The 15,048-nt window shown below is 43.8% G+C and overlaps 1 protein-coding gene across 1 annotated transcript in view; it reads right to left on the reverse strand.

Annotated features, from left to right (window-relative positions):
• Window positions 1–15,048, reverse strand: part of igsf9bb (immunoglobulin superfamily, member 9Bb) — a 155,887-nt gene that overhangs the window by 35,633 nt on the left and 105,206 nt on the right. Inside the window, exons 9-13 of the mRNA XM_038988473.1 lie at window positions 14,184–14,326; window positions 12,966–13,106; window positions 12,676–12,795; window positions 11,593–11,743; window positions 6,764–6,875 (exon numbers count right to left, since the gene is read on the reverse strand). Of these exons, the coding sequence (XP_038844401.1) occupies window positions 6,764–6,875; window positions 11,593–11,743; window positions 12,676–12,795; window positions 12,966–13,106; window positions 14,184–14,326 (667 nt within the window). The remainder of the gene's footprint in view (window positions 1–6,763; window positions 6,876–11,592; window positions 11,744–12,675; window positions 12,796–12,965; window positions 13,107–14,183; window positions 14,327–15,048) is intronic.

A 15,048-nucleotide genomic window follows, 5' to 3' on the forward strand; every position in this document is an offset into this window, starting at 1 on the left:
TGTCTGCCACTCTGTGCCTCCTGGACTCTGAACTGGTTTTGACCTTATGCCTGTCCACGACCATTCTCTTGCCTACTCATTTTTGGATTATTAAACATCTTAATCTCCAACCATCTGCCTCCTGTGTCTGCATCTGGGTCGCGCCTTGTGTCATGATACCATCTTTGATTGACACATGAAACAAATAAAGACGGTACATCCTACCTTCTGAGGCTAAAAGCCAATTTATGCTTGCTCCAGGGAATGCGATCGGGAGGCTCCGTACGGAGGGTTTGACACAATTGCGGAGCCTCCAGAGGCTTGTGGAGGCAAAATTGAGCTCTGCACCGCATCCCTGGGCGCTTCCCAAATGTTGTAACAATGCGGAGGGCTCCATATAGCCATATTGACATGATTGTAAAGCCACTGCAGACAGCGGATTGACCATGCAGAGTATTTTAGTCTGGATTTGGGATTTTTATTTGGGATTTCAAGAAGTGGGGCACCTCTACTTAGGGTACTATGAATATTTCATACATTTGAGTTTTAACCAATTCTGATACTTCCTGTAACAATATCCATGAGTCAACTTAAGGGGCTATTAATTGAAAAGCACTTGAGAGTGGTCTCTGGGGAAATAGTTGTTTTTATTTGATATAAAGCAGTCTTCCAAGAACAATGACTTGAGTGCTGATAATGACATACTAAAAAAAACTAAAGAGATGGAACCTGTGTGATATTGTGTGTGATATTATTTGTTGACTGAGGCTAACCTTTAGCGCAGCGAGTAAATGCTGTCATCTTAGGTGGGTGAGCGGAACTAAACACTAGTTCGATAACAGGTCAATCACACGTGTGCCAGACCGTGTGTACGTGTCAGTCCACGCAAGTGTGTGGAAATGTGTGTACGGGTGTCTTGTGTGAGCACATTAACGTGTTTTACGCGTTGATGAGTATGTCAATGCATATTAAAGCTTTTGAGAGTGTGTGTGTGCTATGGCTGTCTGTCTGCGACTATGTGTGTGTGCACACATGTGTAAACGCATCACGGTGGAGGCCTGACCATCATGTTTGCTAGAGGACCTTGTAATGAGAATTGTTGATCTCCCGGCAGGCATCGGGGAGCTTTTTGGCCGTGCTCCCTGCATACTGACACTGTCCTCCAAAACCAGCCTCTCCCTGCCTAATGCTCAAAGACATATGGCTCTGGTCAAAAGTAGTGCACTTAGGGAATAGGGTGCAGGCCCTGGTCAAAAGTAGTTCACTATAAAGGGAATACGGTGCTGTAATTTGGGATGCGGTCCAACATCAGCTGCCTGTCAGTCACCGCGGTAACCGTGACAACGCCTACGCGCTCTGCATCACACAGTGACCTGTCAGTCTCACACGCCATGCTTTTATACTCTGGAGAGTAGCTTACAACCTGTTATAACACCATAGTGACCTGACTTAAGGTGTTAAAGCAGTCCAACTAAATAAATATGACATGATGTTTAGAGTCAATGACTGCATCCAAAACATAGGGCTATCAATGGGGCTTACAACCTGCTATAACCACCTAATGTCCTGACATGGGGTTAGAATTAGTGGTCTGGGCCTATGGGCCTACATACAGAATACATAGGGTTATGAATGGAGCTTATGACCTGTTATAACAGCATCATCACCTAACAGAGTTAGAATAAGCAATGTTATATGAGGCTGGTGTTCACTGAGTTTGTGGCACATTTGTCGCCAAAATTTTCATGATCCAAGTTTCAGTAGAATATCAGTCCTTCACACCTGAAACATAATCAAACAAATAAAAACAAATAAACAAACAACAGTGACCCAGCAGGCTTTCTATAGAGCTAAGAGCAGCAGGGGCCATAAAATAGTGACATTTGGCAGGAATACTAGAAGTGGAAGGTTGCTACTTGCTAGCCTTGCATCAGTGTTAGGGATAGCAACTAGGTGGAGGTATACGCACTAGGCGAGAAAGAGTGAGAGAGAGAGAGAGAGAGGGTAAAGGGGGACAGTTGGCTGGACAGTATGGATGAGAAGCTCTGTTCACTCTTGCTTGGCAAAATAGAAACCCTGGAAACCCACGGAGCTGCTTTTAGAGAACGATTATCTCTAACCCAACATTACTTTCCTGTAACAGGTTTTCTTAAGTACAGTATGACGCCTATCCTCTTACAGGACAGGTTGTAGCCTACTCATTGTGTGTCCCCCCAAAATAGCACCCTTTTCCCTATGTAGTGCATTATATAGCCAATAGGGTATCATTTGGAACACATCCATTGAAAGAGCAGAAGTATGTGTTGACTTCTGTGAGTGATCAGGATTGTCTTGTGCGTGATCAGCAAACTCGTGAATGACACGTACAGCAGCGTATTGGACTGATTTAGTTGTGTTGTTGATGACAATGGGGGCCAGACGATGCCACAGAGATCAGTGGCAGGAATTCCAGTGTGTTATAAATAGATCTGATCGCACACCTTGCCTGGTGCTAATAAAGGAACTAAAAGACAGCACCTCTAAAGGAATCAGTCATCTCAAACTGAAAAGGAAATGTTCAAAGATTATGATGATTTGATTGATAATACCGCAACATTGTGTGAAGCACAGGCATATGAATTAACTTAGTAACTAACCACTTAAGTAGTACAGCATTCTATTAATAAAATCTACTTGATATGGTAAGTGCCTTTGGAAGTGGGCGAAGAATGGTGCTGTGGAGTCTCCGAAGCCAACACGAGTTGTCTAATGACGCGCCTGTTGGCGTGGCATAAGGGGGCATAGGGGGTGGGCACGACACAGCTTTTAAAGCACATTAATATATCATTACTTTTTTTAGAAGCCCGGAGTGCTTAAAGAGTGGACTAATTGTGCCGTGCTCTTCTCGCTAATTGTTCTCCTCGTTCTTAATAAGGTGATTTATATTCACTTCGTAATAACAACCACCCCGTTTAGGGATTGTTACAGTCTGATACAGTTCTTCTCGCTGGTTTTTATCTGGGGTCGTTAAGGGGCGAGCCCATTGGCTGTGTGTCTGTTTCGGAGTGGGATGACGAGCCGGCGACAGGTCTGGTCTGGATGGTGAGTAATGTGGTGGTGGTCTATAAGGAGCTCAGTGAGTGACGCTTTAGGGTCTGTATTCACAAAGCATCTCAGAGTGTCACACCCTGATCTGTTTCACCTGTCTTTGTGCTTGTCTCCACCCCCCACCAGGTGTCTCCCATCTCCCCTCATTATCCCCTGTGTATTTATACCTGTGTTCTCTATTTGTCTGTTGCCAGTTAGTTTTGTTCGTCAAGCCTACTAGCATTTTCCCCCTTGCTCCTGTCTGTTTCTAGTTTTCCCGGTTTTGACCATTCTGCTAGCCCTGACCCTGCCTGCCGTCCTGAACCTTGTCCCACCACACTGGATTATCTGACCTCTGCTTGCCCTGACCCTGAGGCTGCCTGCCGTTCTGTACCTTTTGGATTCTGATCTGGATTACTGACCTCTGCCTGCCCTTGACCTGTTGATTTGCCTGCCCCCTGTTCTAGTAATACACTTTTGTTACTTCGACACTGTCTGCATCTGGGTCTCTTACTTTGCACTTTATGAATACAAGTGAGATCCTTTGGGATCATGTATACTTTTGTATTGATGCTAGGAATTGAGCATGTCTTGGTAGATGTTATAAGCATGAGTGAGGAGTCAATGGGCAAAAAGGGTTGGTAATCAGGCAAAACTATTGTTAAAATGGTTTCCCAGGCCTTTTTGCCTTGTTCTGAACAAAGGTGTGTTGCTACAGGGCATTTTCCTGATAGCCAACAGAAAATATTGGTAATTTGGTGTCTTAAAGATTTTGAATGAGGCCTTTTTGTGCTTCTCAATCCAACCATATTAGAGTTATATAGGCATAGCATTCAATGTATTTTATGCAGCTGACTGAATCCTCCAAGAATTTGGGATGACTGTCCCCCTCTCTGCTATCATCGTCCCCCCCCCCCCTCCCCATCCCTCTGGGTAACAGTTGCCCTTTTTAAAGGAACAGGTCTAATAATGTTTCCATACTGTTTTCACCCACTTTATATGTATAAACTGTATTCTAATCACAGCTCATTCTATATAACTACTGCTGTACACACCTTTTAGATTCATTTACTTTCCACACTGTCTATTCACCATATACAGTTGAGGTCGGAAGTTTACATACACCTTAGCCAAATACATTTAAACTCAGTTTTCACATTTTCTGTAACGTCCTGACCAGAGTTCTTATGTGTTGTGCTTGTTTTAGTGTTGGTCAGGACGTGAGCTGGGTGGGTATTCTATGTTGTGTGTCTAGTTTGTCTGTTTCTGTGTTCAGCCTAATATGGTTCTCAATCAGAGGCAGCTGTCAATCGTTGTCCCTGATTGAGAATCATATATAGGTGGCTTGTTTTGTGTTGGGGATTTGTGGGTGGTTGTTTTCTGTGTCAGTGTTTGTGCCACACGGGACAGTGACGGTTAGTACGTTTGTTGTTTTTGTATTTTTTCTAGTTTTCATGTTATTAAATCATGGAAACTTACCACGCTGTACATTGGTCGTCCGATCCTTCTCGCCTCTCCTCGTCCGATGAGGAGGACGAAATAGACTGCCGTTACAATTTCTGACATTTAATCCGAGTAAAAATGCCCTGTCTTAGGTCAGTTAGGATCACCACTTTAGTTTAAGAAAGTGAAATGTCAGAATAATAGTTAAGAGAATGATTTATTTCAGCTTTTATTTATTTCATCACATTCCCAGTGGGTCAGAAAATTACATACACTCAATTAGTATTTGGTACCATTGCATTTAAATTGTTCAACTTGGGTCAAATGTTTCAGGTAGCCTTCCACAAGCGTCCCACAATAAGTTGAGTGAATTTTGGCCCATTCCTCCTGACAGAGCTGGTGTAACTGAGTCAGGTTTGTTGGCCTCCTTGCTCGCACACACTTTTTCAGTTCTGCCCACAAATGTTCTATGGGATTGAGGTCAGGGCTTTGTGATGGCCACTCCAATACCTTGACTTTGTTGTCCTTAAGCCATTTTGCCACAACTTTGGAAGTATGCTTGGGGTCATTGTCCATTTGGAAGACCCATTTGTGACCAAGCTTTAACTTCCTGACTGATGTCTTAAGATGTTACTTCAATATATCCACATCATTTTCCATCCTCATGATGCCATCTACGTTGTGAAGTGCACCAGTCCCTCCTGCAGCAAAGCACCCCCACAACATGAAGCTGCCACCCCCATGCTTCACGGTTCGGATGGTGTTCTTCGGCTTGCAAGCGTCACCCCTTTTCCTCCAAACATAACGATGGTCATTATGGCCAAACAGTTCTATTTTTGTTTCATCAGAGGACATTTCTCCAAAAAGTACGATCTTTGTCCCCATGTGCAGTTGCAAACCGTAGTCTGGCTTTTTTATGGCGGTTTGGAGCAGTGGCTTCTTCCTTGCTGAGCGGCCTTTCAGGTTATGTCCATATAGGACTTGTTTTACTGTGGATATAGATACTCGTGTACCTGTTTCCTCCAGCAACTTCACAAGGTCCTTTGCTGTTGTTCTGGGATTGATTTGCACTTTTCGCATCAAAGTACTTTCATCTCTAGGAGATGCGTCTCCTTCCTGAGCGGTATGACGGCTGCGTGGTCCCATGGTGTTTATACTTGGGTACTATTGTTTGTACAGATGAACGTGGTACCTTCAGGCATTTGGAAATTGCTCCCAAGGATGAACCAGACTTGTGGAGGTCTACAATTTATTTTCTGAGGTCTTGGCTGATTTCTTTAGATTTTCCCATGATGTCAAGCAAAGAGGCACTGAGTTTGAAGGTAGGCCTTGAAATACATCCACAGGTACACCTCCAATTGACTCAGGCTAATTGACATAATTTATCAGAAGCTTCTAAAGCCATGACATCGATTTCTGGAATTTTCCAATCTGTTTAAAGGCACAGTCAACTTAGTGTATGTAAACTTCTGACCCACTGGAATTGTGATACAGTGAATTATAAGTGAAATAATCTGTCTGTAAACAATTGTTGGAAAAATGACTTGTCTTGCACAAAGTAGATGTTCTAACCAACTTGCCAAAACTGTAGTTTGTTAACAAGACATTTGCGGAGTGGTTGAAAAACTAGTTTTAATGACTCCAACCTAAGTGTATGTAAACTTCCGACTTCAACTGTATATACATATATTTTTATATTTCAGACTTTGCTCGTTCTGAAATGTCTTAATTTCTTGTTATTTTTTTAACTTCTGGATTATGTGTGTATTACTATTGTATTGCTAGAATTTGCTGCATTGTTGGAGCTAGAAACTTAAGCATTTCGCAGCACTTGCGACATCTGAACGTGAACGTGACCAATAAACTTTGATTTGAAATGAGGAACAGCCCACCCCTCCCCAAACCCTAACCTTAAAACTTGAGACTGAACTCAGACCAGTGTCAAGTGGTAACTTCTACTCCACTACCCCATCCAAGCGCCCTCCTCCCCAGCCAAAGTGCAGCAGCCTCCCCTAGGAATAAAAGCACAGAAGGGGGCAGAGAGGGGCTAAGGTTTCCAAAAAAACAGTTGGGCTGCATCCCCATTCTCCACCCTATTCAAGAAGTATGCACGTGTACACTCCTCGTCATTTATTTCAAAACACTGGATTGGTGTGGAAGCATTGACTGGAGGGAGAATGCTGAAGAATCGGGACGTAGCCTCAGAGGGAAAAACGCTTGAAGAAGGAAGAAGCAGGAAGCAAAGCATGCTGGGATGACTCACACATGGCCATACCAGACTGAGAATGTCTGCTCGAAGCCACCGTCGTAGCCTGCCTCCCACGACATGTTGACCCAGGTGGTGGAGACCGCTGCGTGGACGTTGGCCGGGGCGTGGGGGCTTGTGCCTGGGGAGGGGGAGTCATGTGGGGAGTGGGGATAGTGAGGAGGGTGGGAGTGAAAGAGAGAGTAAAGCATGAAGCATAAACCACACACATACTTAAATCACACACACACACACATCGGCCTGAAAGGAAGTCAGCTCTTGCTCATATGTGTAGGCTTTGTGTGGTTGTGTTAGGACTATATTAAGGCGGTTGGCCTGAGTTTCATTAGAGTGGTCTTCAATCTGTGTATCTATGTGCATTGAAATTATGGGTCACAGCAACTCTTGGCATGGTGTCTAAAGAACAAGCTTAGGCCTCTGAGCCAGCTGGACTAGACCTGATCAGAGCCACACTGTGTGTGTGTGTTTGAGTGTGGCCAACTTCTTTACAACTCCATATAGGTGACTCTGGGTGAGAACTTTTCTCTGATAAAGATTATAGCATTTGATTGTGAGACAACATCTTCTTAGAGTTAGGGTCTAATTTCCTGAATTTCTGCCTGACTGACGTTTCCAAAGTAAACTGCCTGTTACTCAGGCCCAGAAGCCAGGATATGCATATAATTGGTAGCATTGGATAGAAAACACTTTGAAGTTTGTAGACATGTTAAAATAATGTATGAGACTATAACACAATTGATATGGTAGGAGAAAATCCAAAGAAAAACCAACCTGAATCTTTTTTTTAGGTCCCAGGCTCTTATAATGGAAAGCTATGGGTCCTATGCAATTCTAAGGCTTCAGGCTTGTTTCTTCCAAAACGAGTAATAAGTTGGAGTTTTGGTACAAAGAGTCCCAGTGGAAAATCAGTCTGTCGGCGCGCGACGAAGGCGCACCTGATAATTTTACTTTTCTATTAAACATACTTCTTTCCGTATGAAATATTAAAGTTTATTTACATTTTAGGATACCTGAGGATTTAATAGAAACATAGTTTGACTTGTTTGAAAAAAGCTTAGTAGTAGCTTTTGGACTCCTTTGTCTGCATGTTGAATGAGTGGATTACTGATATCGATGGCGCCAACTAAACAGACTTTTCGAATATAAAGAAGGATTTTATCTAACAAAACTACCATTCATGTTGTAGCTGGGACCCTTGGGATTGCAAACAGAGGAAGATTTTCAAAAGTAAGTGATTTATTTAATCGCTATTTGTGATTTTATGAAGCCTGTGCTGGTTGAAAAATATGTTGATGTGGGGCGCAGTCCTCAAACAATCGCATGGTATGCTTTCGCTATAAAGCCTATTGTAAATCGGACAATGCAGTTAGATTAACAAGAATGTAAGCTTTTAAACAATATAAGAAACTTCTATGTTCATAAATGTTTAAAATTACAATTATTTATTTTAATTGCGTGCCCTCCAATTTCACCGGATATTGTTGACAGGTGTCCCGCCAGTCCAGTCATGTAATATCTTCATTAGTTGACATAGTAACCGTAGAAGATCTCTAGTAGATGATTTGAGAAATCTCTGGTCAATTACAGTCTCCCCTACCAATTAAACACGAAAATGTGCTGAAACGTAAAGGAGAGGAAAGATGTTGATTGTTGGACATATTCTGATCATCCACCAAATATACTGAACAAAAATGTCAAGTGTCAAATTTTCCATATGCACAAAAAGCTTATTTCTCTTAAATTTAGTGCACAAATTTGTTTGCATATCTGTTAGTGAGCATTTCTCCTTTGCCAAGATAATCCATCCACCTGACAGGTGTGGCATATCAAGAAGCTGATTAAACAGCATGATCATTACACAGCGGAACCTTGTGCTGGGGACAATAAAAGGCCACTCTAAAATGTGCAGTTTTGTCACACAACACAATATCACAGATGTCTCAAGTTGAGGGAGTGTGCAATTGGCATGCTGACTGCAGGAATGTCCACCAGAATGCTCAATTCTCTACCATAAGCCGCCTCCAACGTCATTTCAGAGAATTTGGTAGTATGTCCAACTGGCCTCACAACCGCAGACCACGTGTATCCACGCCAGCCCAGGACCTCCACATCTGGCTTCTTCACCTGCGGGATAGTCTGAGATCAGCCACCCGGACAGCTGATGAAACTGAGGAGTATTTCTGTCTGTAATAAAGGCCTTTTGTGGGGAAAAACTAATTCTGATTGGCTGGATCTGGCTCCTGAGTGGGTCGCTGCGTCCCCGCCCAGTCATGTGAAATCCATAGATTAGGGCCTTAATACATTTATTTCAATTGACTGATTTCCTTATATGAACTGTAACTCAGTAGAACAATTGAAATTATTGCATGTTGCATTTATATGTTTGTTCAGTATAAATTAACACAATCATCCAATTGGATGTGAGAGAGAAATTCATTGGCAAATGGAACGCCTGCAAATTGGTTCTTCGACTGTTGAATGCCAGACAGAACGCCAAAGACACAGCTTAACAGCGTCCCGAATACCCCCGTCTGTGAATCTTGCCCCCACGCACAAAGACCTCCATACAGGCAATATCAGCAGACAGCTAACTGAAGACTAAGTGGTCTTTTTCCATAGCCAGCTGTAGCTATGGACACTAAACACTACTCCAAAAAAGCATAATCGGAACTGGACGGCCTATACACAACAAGTGACAGTTTATCTATCGGTTGTCCTTATTTATCAAAGAAACTAGACAGTTGTGGCCAAAAGTTGAGAATGACACAAATATTCATTTTCACAAAATCTGCTGCCTCAGTTTGTATGATGGCAATTTGCATATACTCCAGAATGTTATGAAGAGTGATCAGACGAATTGCAATTAATTGCAAAGTCCCTCTTTGCCATGCAAATGAACTAAATCCCCCAAAAACATTTCCACTGCATTTCAGCCCTGCCACAAAAGGACCAGCTGACATCATGTCAGTGATTCTCTCATTAACACAATTTGAGTGTTGACGAGGACAAGGCTGGAGATCACTCTGTCATGCTGATTGAGTTTGAATAACAGACTGGAAGCTTCAAAAGCAGGGTGGTGCTTGGAATCATTGTTCTTCCTCTGTCAACCATGGTTACCTGCAAGGAAACACGTGCTATCATCATTGCTTTGCACAAAAAGGGCTTCACAGGCAAGGATTTTTCTGCCAGTAAGATTGCACCTAAATCAACCATTTATCGGATCATCAAGAACTTCAAGGAGAGCGGTCCAATTGTTTCGAAGAAGGCTTCTGGGCGCCCAAGAAAGTCCAGCAAGCGCCAGGACCATTTTCTAAAGTTGATTCAGCTGCGGGATCGGGGCACCACCAGTACAGAGCTTGCTCAGGAATGGCAGCAGGCAGGTGTGAGTGCATCTGCACGCACAGTGAGGCGAAGACTTTTGGAGGATGGCCTGGTGTCAAGAAGGGCAGCAAAGAAGCCACTTCTCTCCAGGAAAAACATCAGTGACAGACTGATATTCTGCAAAAGGTACAGGGTTTGGACTGCTGAGGACTGGGATAAAGTCATTTTCTCTAATGAATCCCCTTTCCGACTGTTTGGGGCATCTGGAAAAAAGCTTGTCCGGAGAAGACAAGGTGAGCGCTACCATCAGTCCTGTGTCATGCCAACAGTAAAGCATCCTGAGACCATTCATGTGTGAGACCATTCATGTGCTTCTCAGCCAAGGGAGTGGGCTCACTCAAAATGTTGCCTAAGAACACAGCCATGAATAAAGAATGGCACCAACACATCCTCCAAGAGCAACTTCTCCCAACCATCCAGGAACAGTTTGGTGACGAACAATGCCTTTTCCAGCATGATGGAGCACCTTGCCATAAGGTAAAAGTGATAACTAAGTGGTTCGGGGAACAAAACATCGATATTTTGGATCCATGGCCAGGAAACTCTCCAGACCTTAATCCAATGGGATTAAGCATTGAGAATTTGTGGTCAATCCTCAAGAAGCGGGTGGACAAACAAAAACACACAAATTCTGACAAACTCCAAGCATTGATTATGCAAGAATGGGCTGCCATCAGTCAGGATGTGGCCCAGAAGTTAATTGACAGCATGCCAGGGCGGATTGAAAAAGAAGGGTCAACACCGCAAATATTGACTCTTTGCATCAACTTCATGTAATTGTCAATAAAAGCCTTTGCCACTTATGAACTGCTTGTAATTATACTTCAGTATTCCATAGTAACATCTGACAAAAATATCTAAAGACACTGAAGCAGCAAACTTTGTGGAAATTAATATTTGTATCATTCTCAAAACTTTTGGCCACGACTGTAGAGCTTTCGTCAGTGGAAACAGTCTCTGTGTCTACCTCCCCAATGCTGCGAGCCCAGCCCAGTTCGCTCATCTGTGATTTGCGAAAGCCGGCGTGACTTCATTGACCTTGCAAAATGCTCATTGCACATGTCCCCCAGGTGCTTTGGCTGACGCGTCGAGCTTTGGCAAACTGTCAGCTGTTGACGCTGCTCTGAACAGCCCTGCCTCTCTTCACTATCCTTAGATCACACAAGGGTCCTATTCATTAAGGCATGCAACGGAAACCATTTTAAAACATTTTGCAACAGATCATGAAAATTCACATTTCTCATTGGACAAGACCAGGTTGTCCCTCTCTCTTTCAGTCTGTTTTCCTCCGTTTGTCACATAATGAATACAACCCAGTACTACTCAGCTTCCTATTACTTGTATTTGATTACGTTTCCTTTGCGTGTGTGTATGTACCTGTTCCTGTGTGTTTGATGTGTGTGTGCATGAGTGTTTATGCCTCTTCATGTGCATGTGTACGGCGGAGTGGCTTGTACCAAAAACTTGGAGGTGTGTGCTGGCAGTGATACTCGTGGCAACGTTGGTGGCGACACACTCCCACTCCCCGTGGTCTTCCTTGCCCAGGGACTTGAACTGTAAGCTGCCGGTGGGAAGGACGTTGTGCTTGCTTTTACTGGGCTTCCCTACCTTAAAAAGAGAGAGGGCAAGAGAGAGGAGTCACATCTCACAGAACAGCACATACTGTATTGGTTCTGGCAAGGAAGGTAATTATCACCCACCCACATAGCCTCCAGACAGACAGTAGATTAGTACATAGACAGAGACAGACAGAGACCGAGAACAGGACAGATAGACAAACTGGTAGACAAAAAGAAGGCAGACAGACAGAGACAGGTAGACAACAAGGAAGATAGACAAAAAGGAAGGCAGACAGACAGAGACACACACAGACAGGTAGACTAGTAGACGGACAGACAGGAAAAACAGAAAGACTAACACTAAAGACTAAAACGTGTGCTTCCTCAGTCACTGTGGCTGTTGAAAGACTGTCCTTCCTCAGCTACTCATATAACAAAACATTTTGGCATCGGCATCACGGCGACGGTAAAGGGAGACAAACAACTGCAAATCACATTGTTTTCATTGGGAGAGATTAAGAAGCTCCATAATCAAGAGACAATTGAAGGCTAACGCTAATGTGTTTGCCTTGATTGTTTCAACTGATAACGCCACCATTAAAATGCAATTAAAACATTGTGATTTCTAGGAGCCAGTTTGATTGCAACCTCATCTCATTCCTTGTGGCAAAGATGGAAAAGATGACTCCAATATCAACAATCACCATCGAACCACATTTGGCGGTGTCTGGTTTAGAAATGACATGGTAGTAATAACCACCCGTTATCACTTAACATTACATCATTTGGGGATTTACTAGCAGCGAGTAGCTTTGTCAAATAGACTGTGTGAGTGTACAGCAACGTTCTACCTGATACCCATAACTTTAGAGTGAAAGGATGGAGAAGAGGAGCTGTAGCTCTGTCCTATTATAGAGTAAAGACTGTCAGACCAGGCCACAGCATGAGTCCTTTGGATGGTGGGAGGGTCGCTTCACTTACCTTCCGCCATGTGATATTGGGATAGGGAAATTCTCTCTCAGCCGCACAGGGGATGACCAGCTCTCTCCCAGCCTCCTGCCTGTATTCCCCTCCGGGAACAATCGAGAACTTAGGGGGATCCTGCCCAGAGAGAGTGTTCCCCAATGGGGGTGAGATTAGAGTAACAGACCCGAGATGGGTGTAGCCGTTAGGCTAACTCGAAGCATGATAGTCTTTCCATTGAAAATGCCTAATGATTGATATATTAACTAGCACGTTACGCTAATTACTGTTAGTATCAGCCTGCGTACCTTTAGCACCAGAGGAGTGGGAGCGGACCATCCCTCGGAGCCCAGGGCATTGTAAGGCATGCAGGTGTAGGTGCCCAGAGAGTCCTCCGTCACCTCGGCCACGCGGATGCTCCCGTCCTCCATTTGGCTCCAACCAGGGTACTGTGGGAACAAAGAGGGGCTAACGCTATGACATCGCAATGTTTGTATGGTTGGGCTCACCAGTGACACAGCACTATCCCGTCATCCTGCATAGAGCTGAGGAGACTGTGGCTTCAAGGAAGTGAGAGGTGCGATCAGTCCCCAATTGTTCTCAGTAGTTAAAAGTTCTGAATCAAAAGGGACTGAATGCAAGGGCAAAAAGTAGGGGAAGGAAACAGAAAGAACAGCTAGATTTTGTCTGGGATATACACAACAATTGATCCACCCCTAAAAGCCTTAAACTAGGAAACTTAGCCACTAGGACGTCCTCTTTAATGCACATGTGAAGAGCTTAGTTCATCACCTTTGTCGCAGTTCCAAGCCTGAGGAGATTTCACAGTCTGTCATCCAAACTCAGGTAGAAATTGCCCTTCTAGGCACAGATCTACGATCAGCCTACCCCTTAGCCCTAAACTTAACCATTAGGGGGGAAAAACACAAAACTGACTTTAGATCAATGTCTAGGCGGGGCAACTTCACTCTACTCCACTAAGAATACAGTTCTGGGGGAAGATGTATACGAAAATATACGAAGACTAGTAAAGTCTCCACCCCCCTAAACGGAAGTTTCGGGCAAGTCTATGGGCTAAATGTCCCCTCCTCTTCCGAAATTCAAAAGATGCGAAATCGTGATTTGTCCAAATGATCATTGACGAAAAATCTGAGCGCAGAACAAAGTTCCTCGTTACACGTCGCATCCCACAATCTGTTGACAAACTCTACGATACCATCTTATGTTACGTGCATCTGTCCATGAGAGATTTTGGTTTCAGTGATGTCAAACGTTCTGAACATTGCGATAGAAATAGAACAAATAGAGCTGATACCATTCCTATTCCTACCTAACAGACAATCATATCGGTTTTACACAATACATTTATCTCTGAACGTTATGGGTCATATTCATTAGGCATAAGAAAAGGGACTTAAACCGGGAGGGGCTTCCTGAGCGTGTCCAATAACAAAATGCACATTTTCGTTTTCCATTGCAAAACCTTTTGCTACAGTGTGTTCTAATGAATATGACCCTTGATTCACCTTCTCTATCCGGAGGGGGTTGCCATCTTTTGTCCACTTGACCAGCGTGACAGGCGGGTTGGCATCTACAGGGCAACGGATGAAGCCTGGCAGGCCAATGGCCACGTAGATGGCAGGTGGCATATCTTTGACACGGGCAGGGTCTGGGGCGAGAGAGAGAAATACAGTTAATTTGTATTGTATTTATTTCTGTATTTATTGGACAAAGGAGAGATGGTGGGAAAGGTAGAGAGTTCGTCACAAAGGCAGTGGGCTGGATTCGAAACCAAACCAACATGGGCAAATATACACTGACTGTACAACACATTAGGAAAACCTTCCTAATATTGAGCTGCACCCGCGTTTGCCCTCAGAACAGCCTCAATTTGTCAGGGCATGGACTCTACAAGGTGTCCAAAGCATTCCACAGGGTTGTTGGCCCATGTTGACTCCAATGCTTCCCACAGTTGTGTCAAGTTGGCTGGATGTCCTTTGGGTGGTGGACCATTCTTGTTACACACAGGAAACTGTTGAGTGTGGAAAACCCAGCAGCATTGCAGTTCTTGTCACAAACCGGTGCACCTGGCACCTACTGCCAAACCCTGTTCAAAGACACTTAAATATTTTGTCTTGCCCATTCACCCTCTGTATGCCAAACACACAATCCATGTCTCAATTGTCTCTAGGCTTAAAAATCCTTCTTTAACCTGTCTCCTCCCCTTCATCTACACTGATTGAAGTGGATTTAACAGGTGATATCAATAACGGATCATAGCTTTCACCTGGATTCATCTGGTCTATTATGGAAAAAGTTTTGTACAAGGTGTAGACAGCGGCACTAACCGCTAGCTAGATCGCCCAGGCCACAAGATAAATATCATAGTAA

The sequence above is a fragment of the Salvelinus namaycush genome, chromosome 3 (genome assembly GCF_016432855.1).
Source record: "Salvelinus namaycush isolate Seneca chromosome 3, SaNama_1.0, whole genome shotgun sequence".
NCBI lineage: Eukaryota > Metazoa > Chordata > Actinopteri > Salmoniformes > Salmonidae > Salvelinus > Salvelinus namaycush.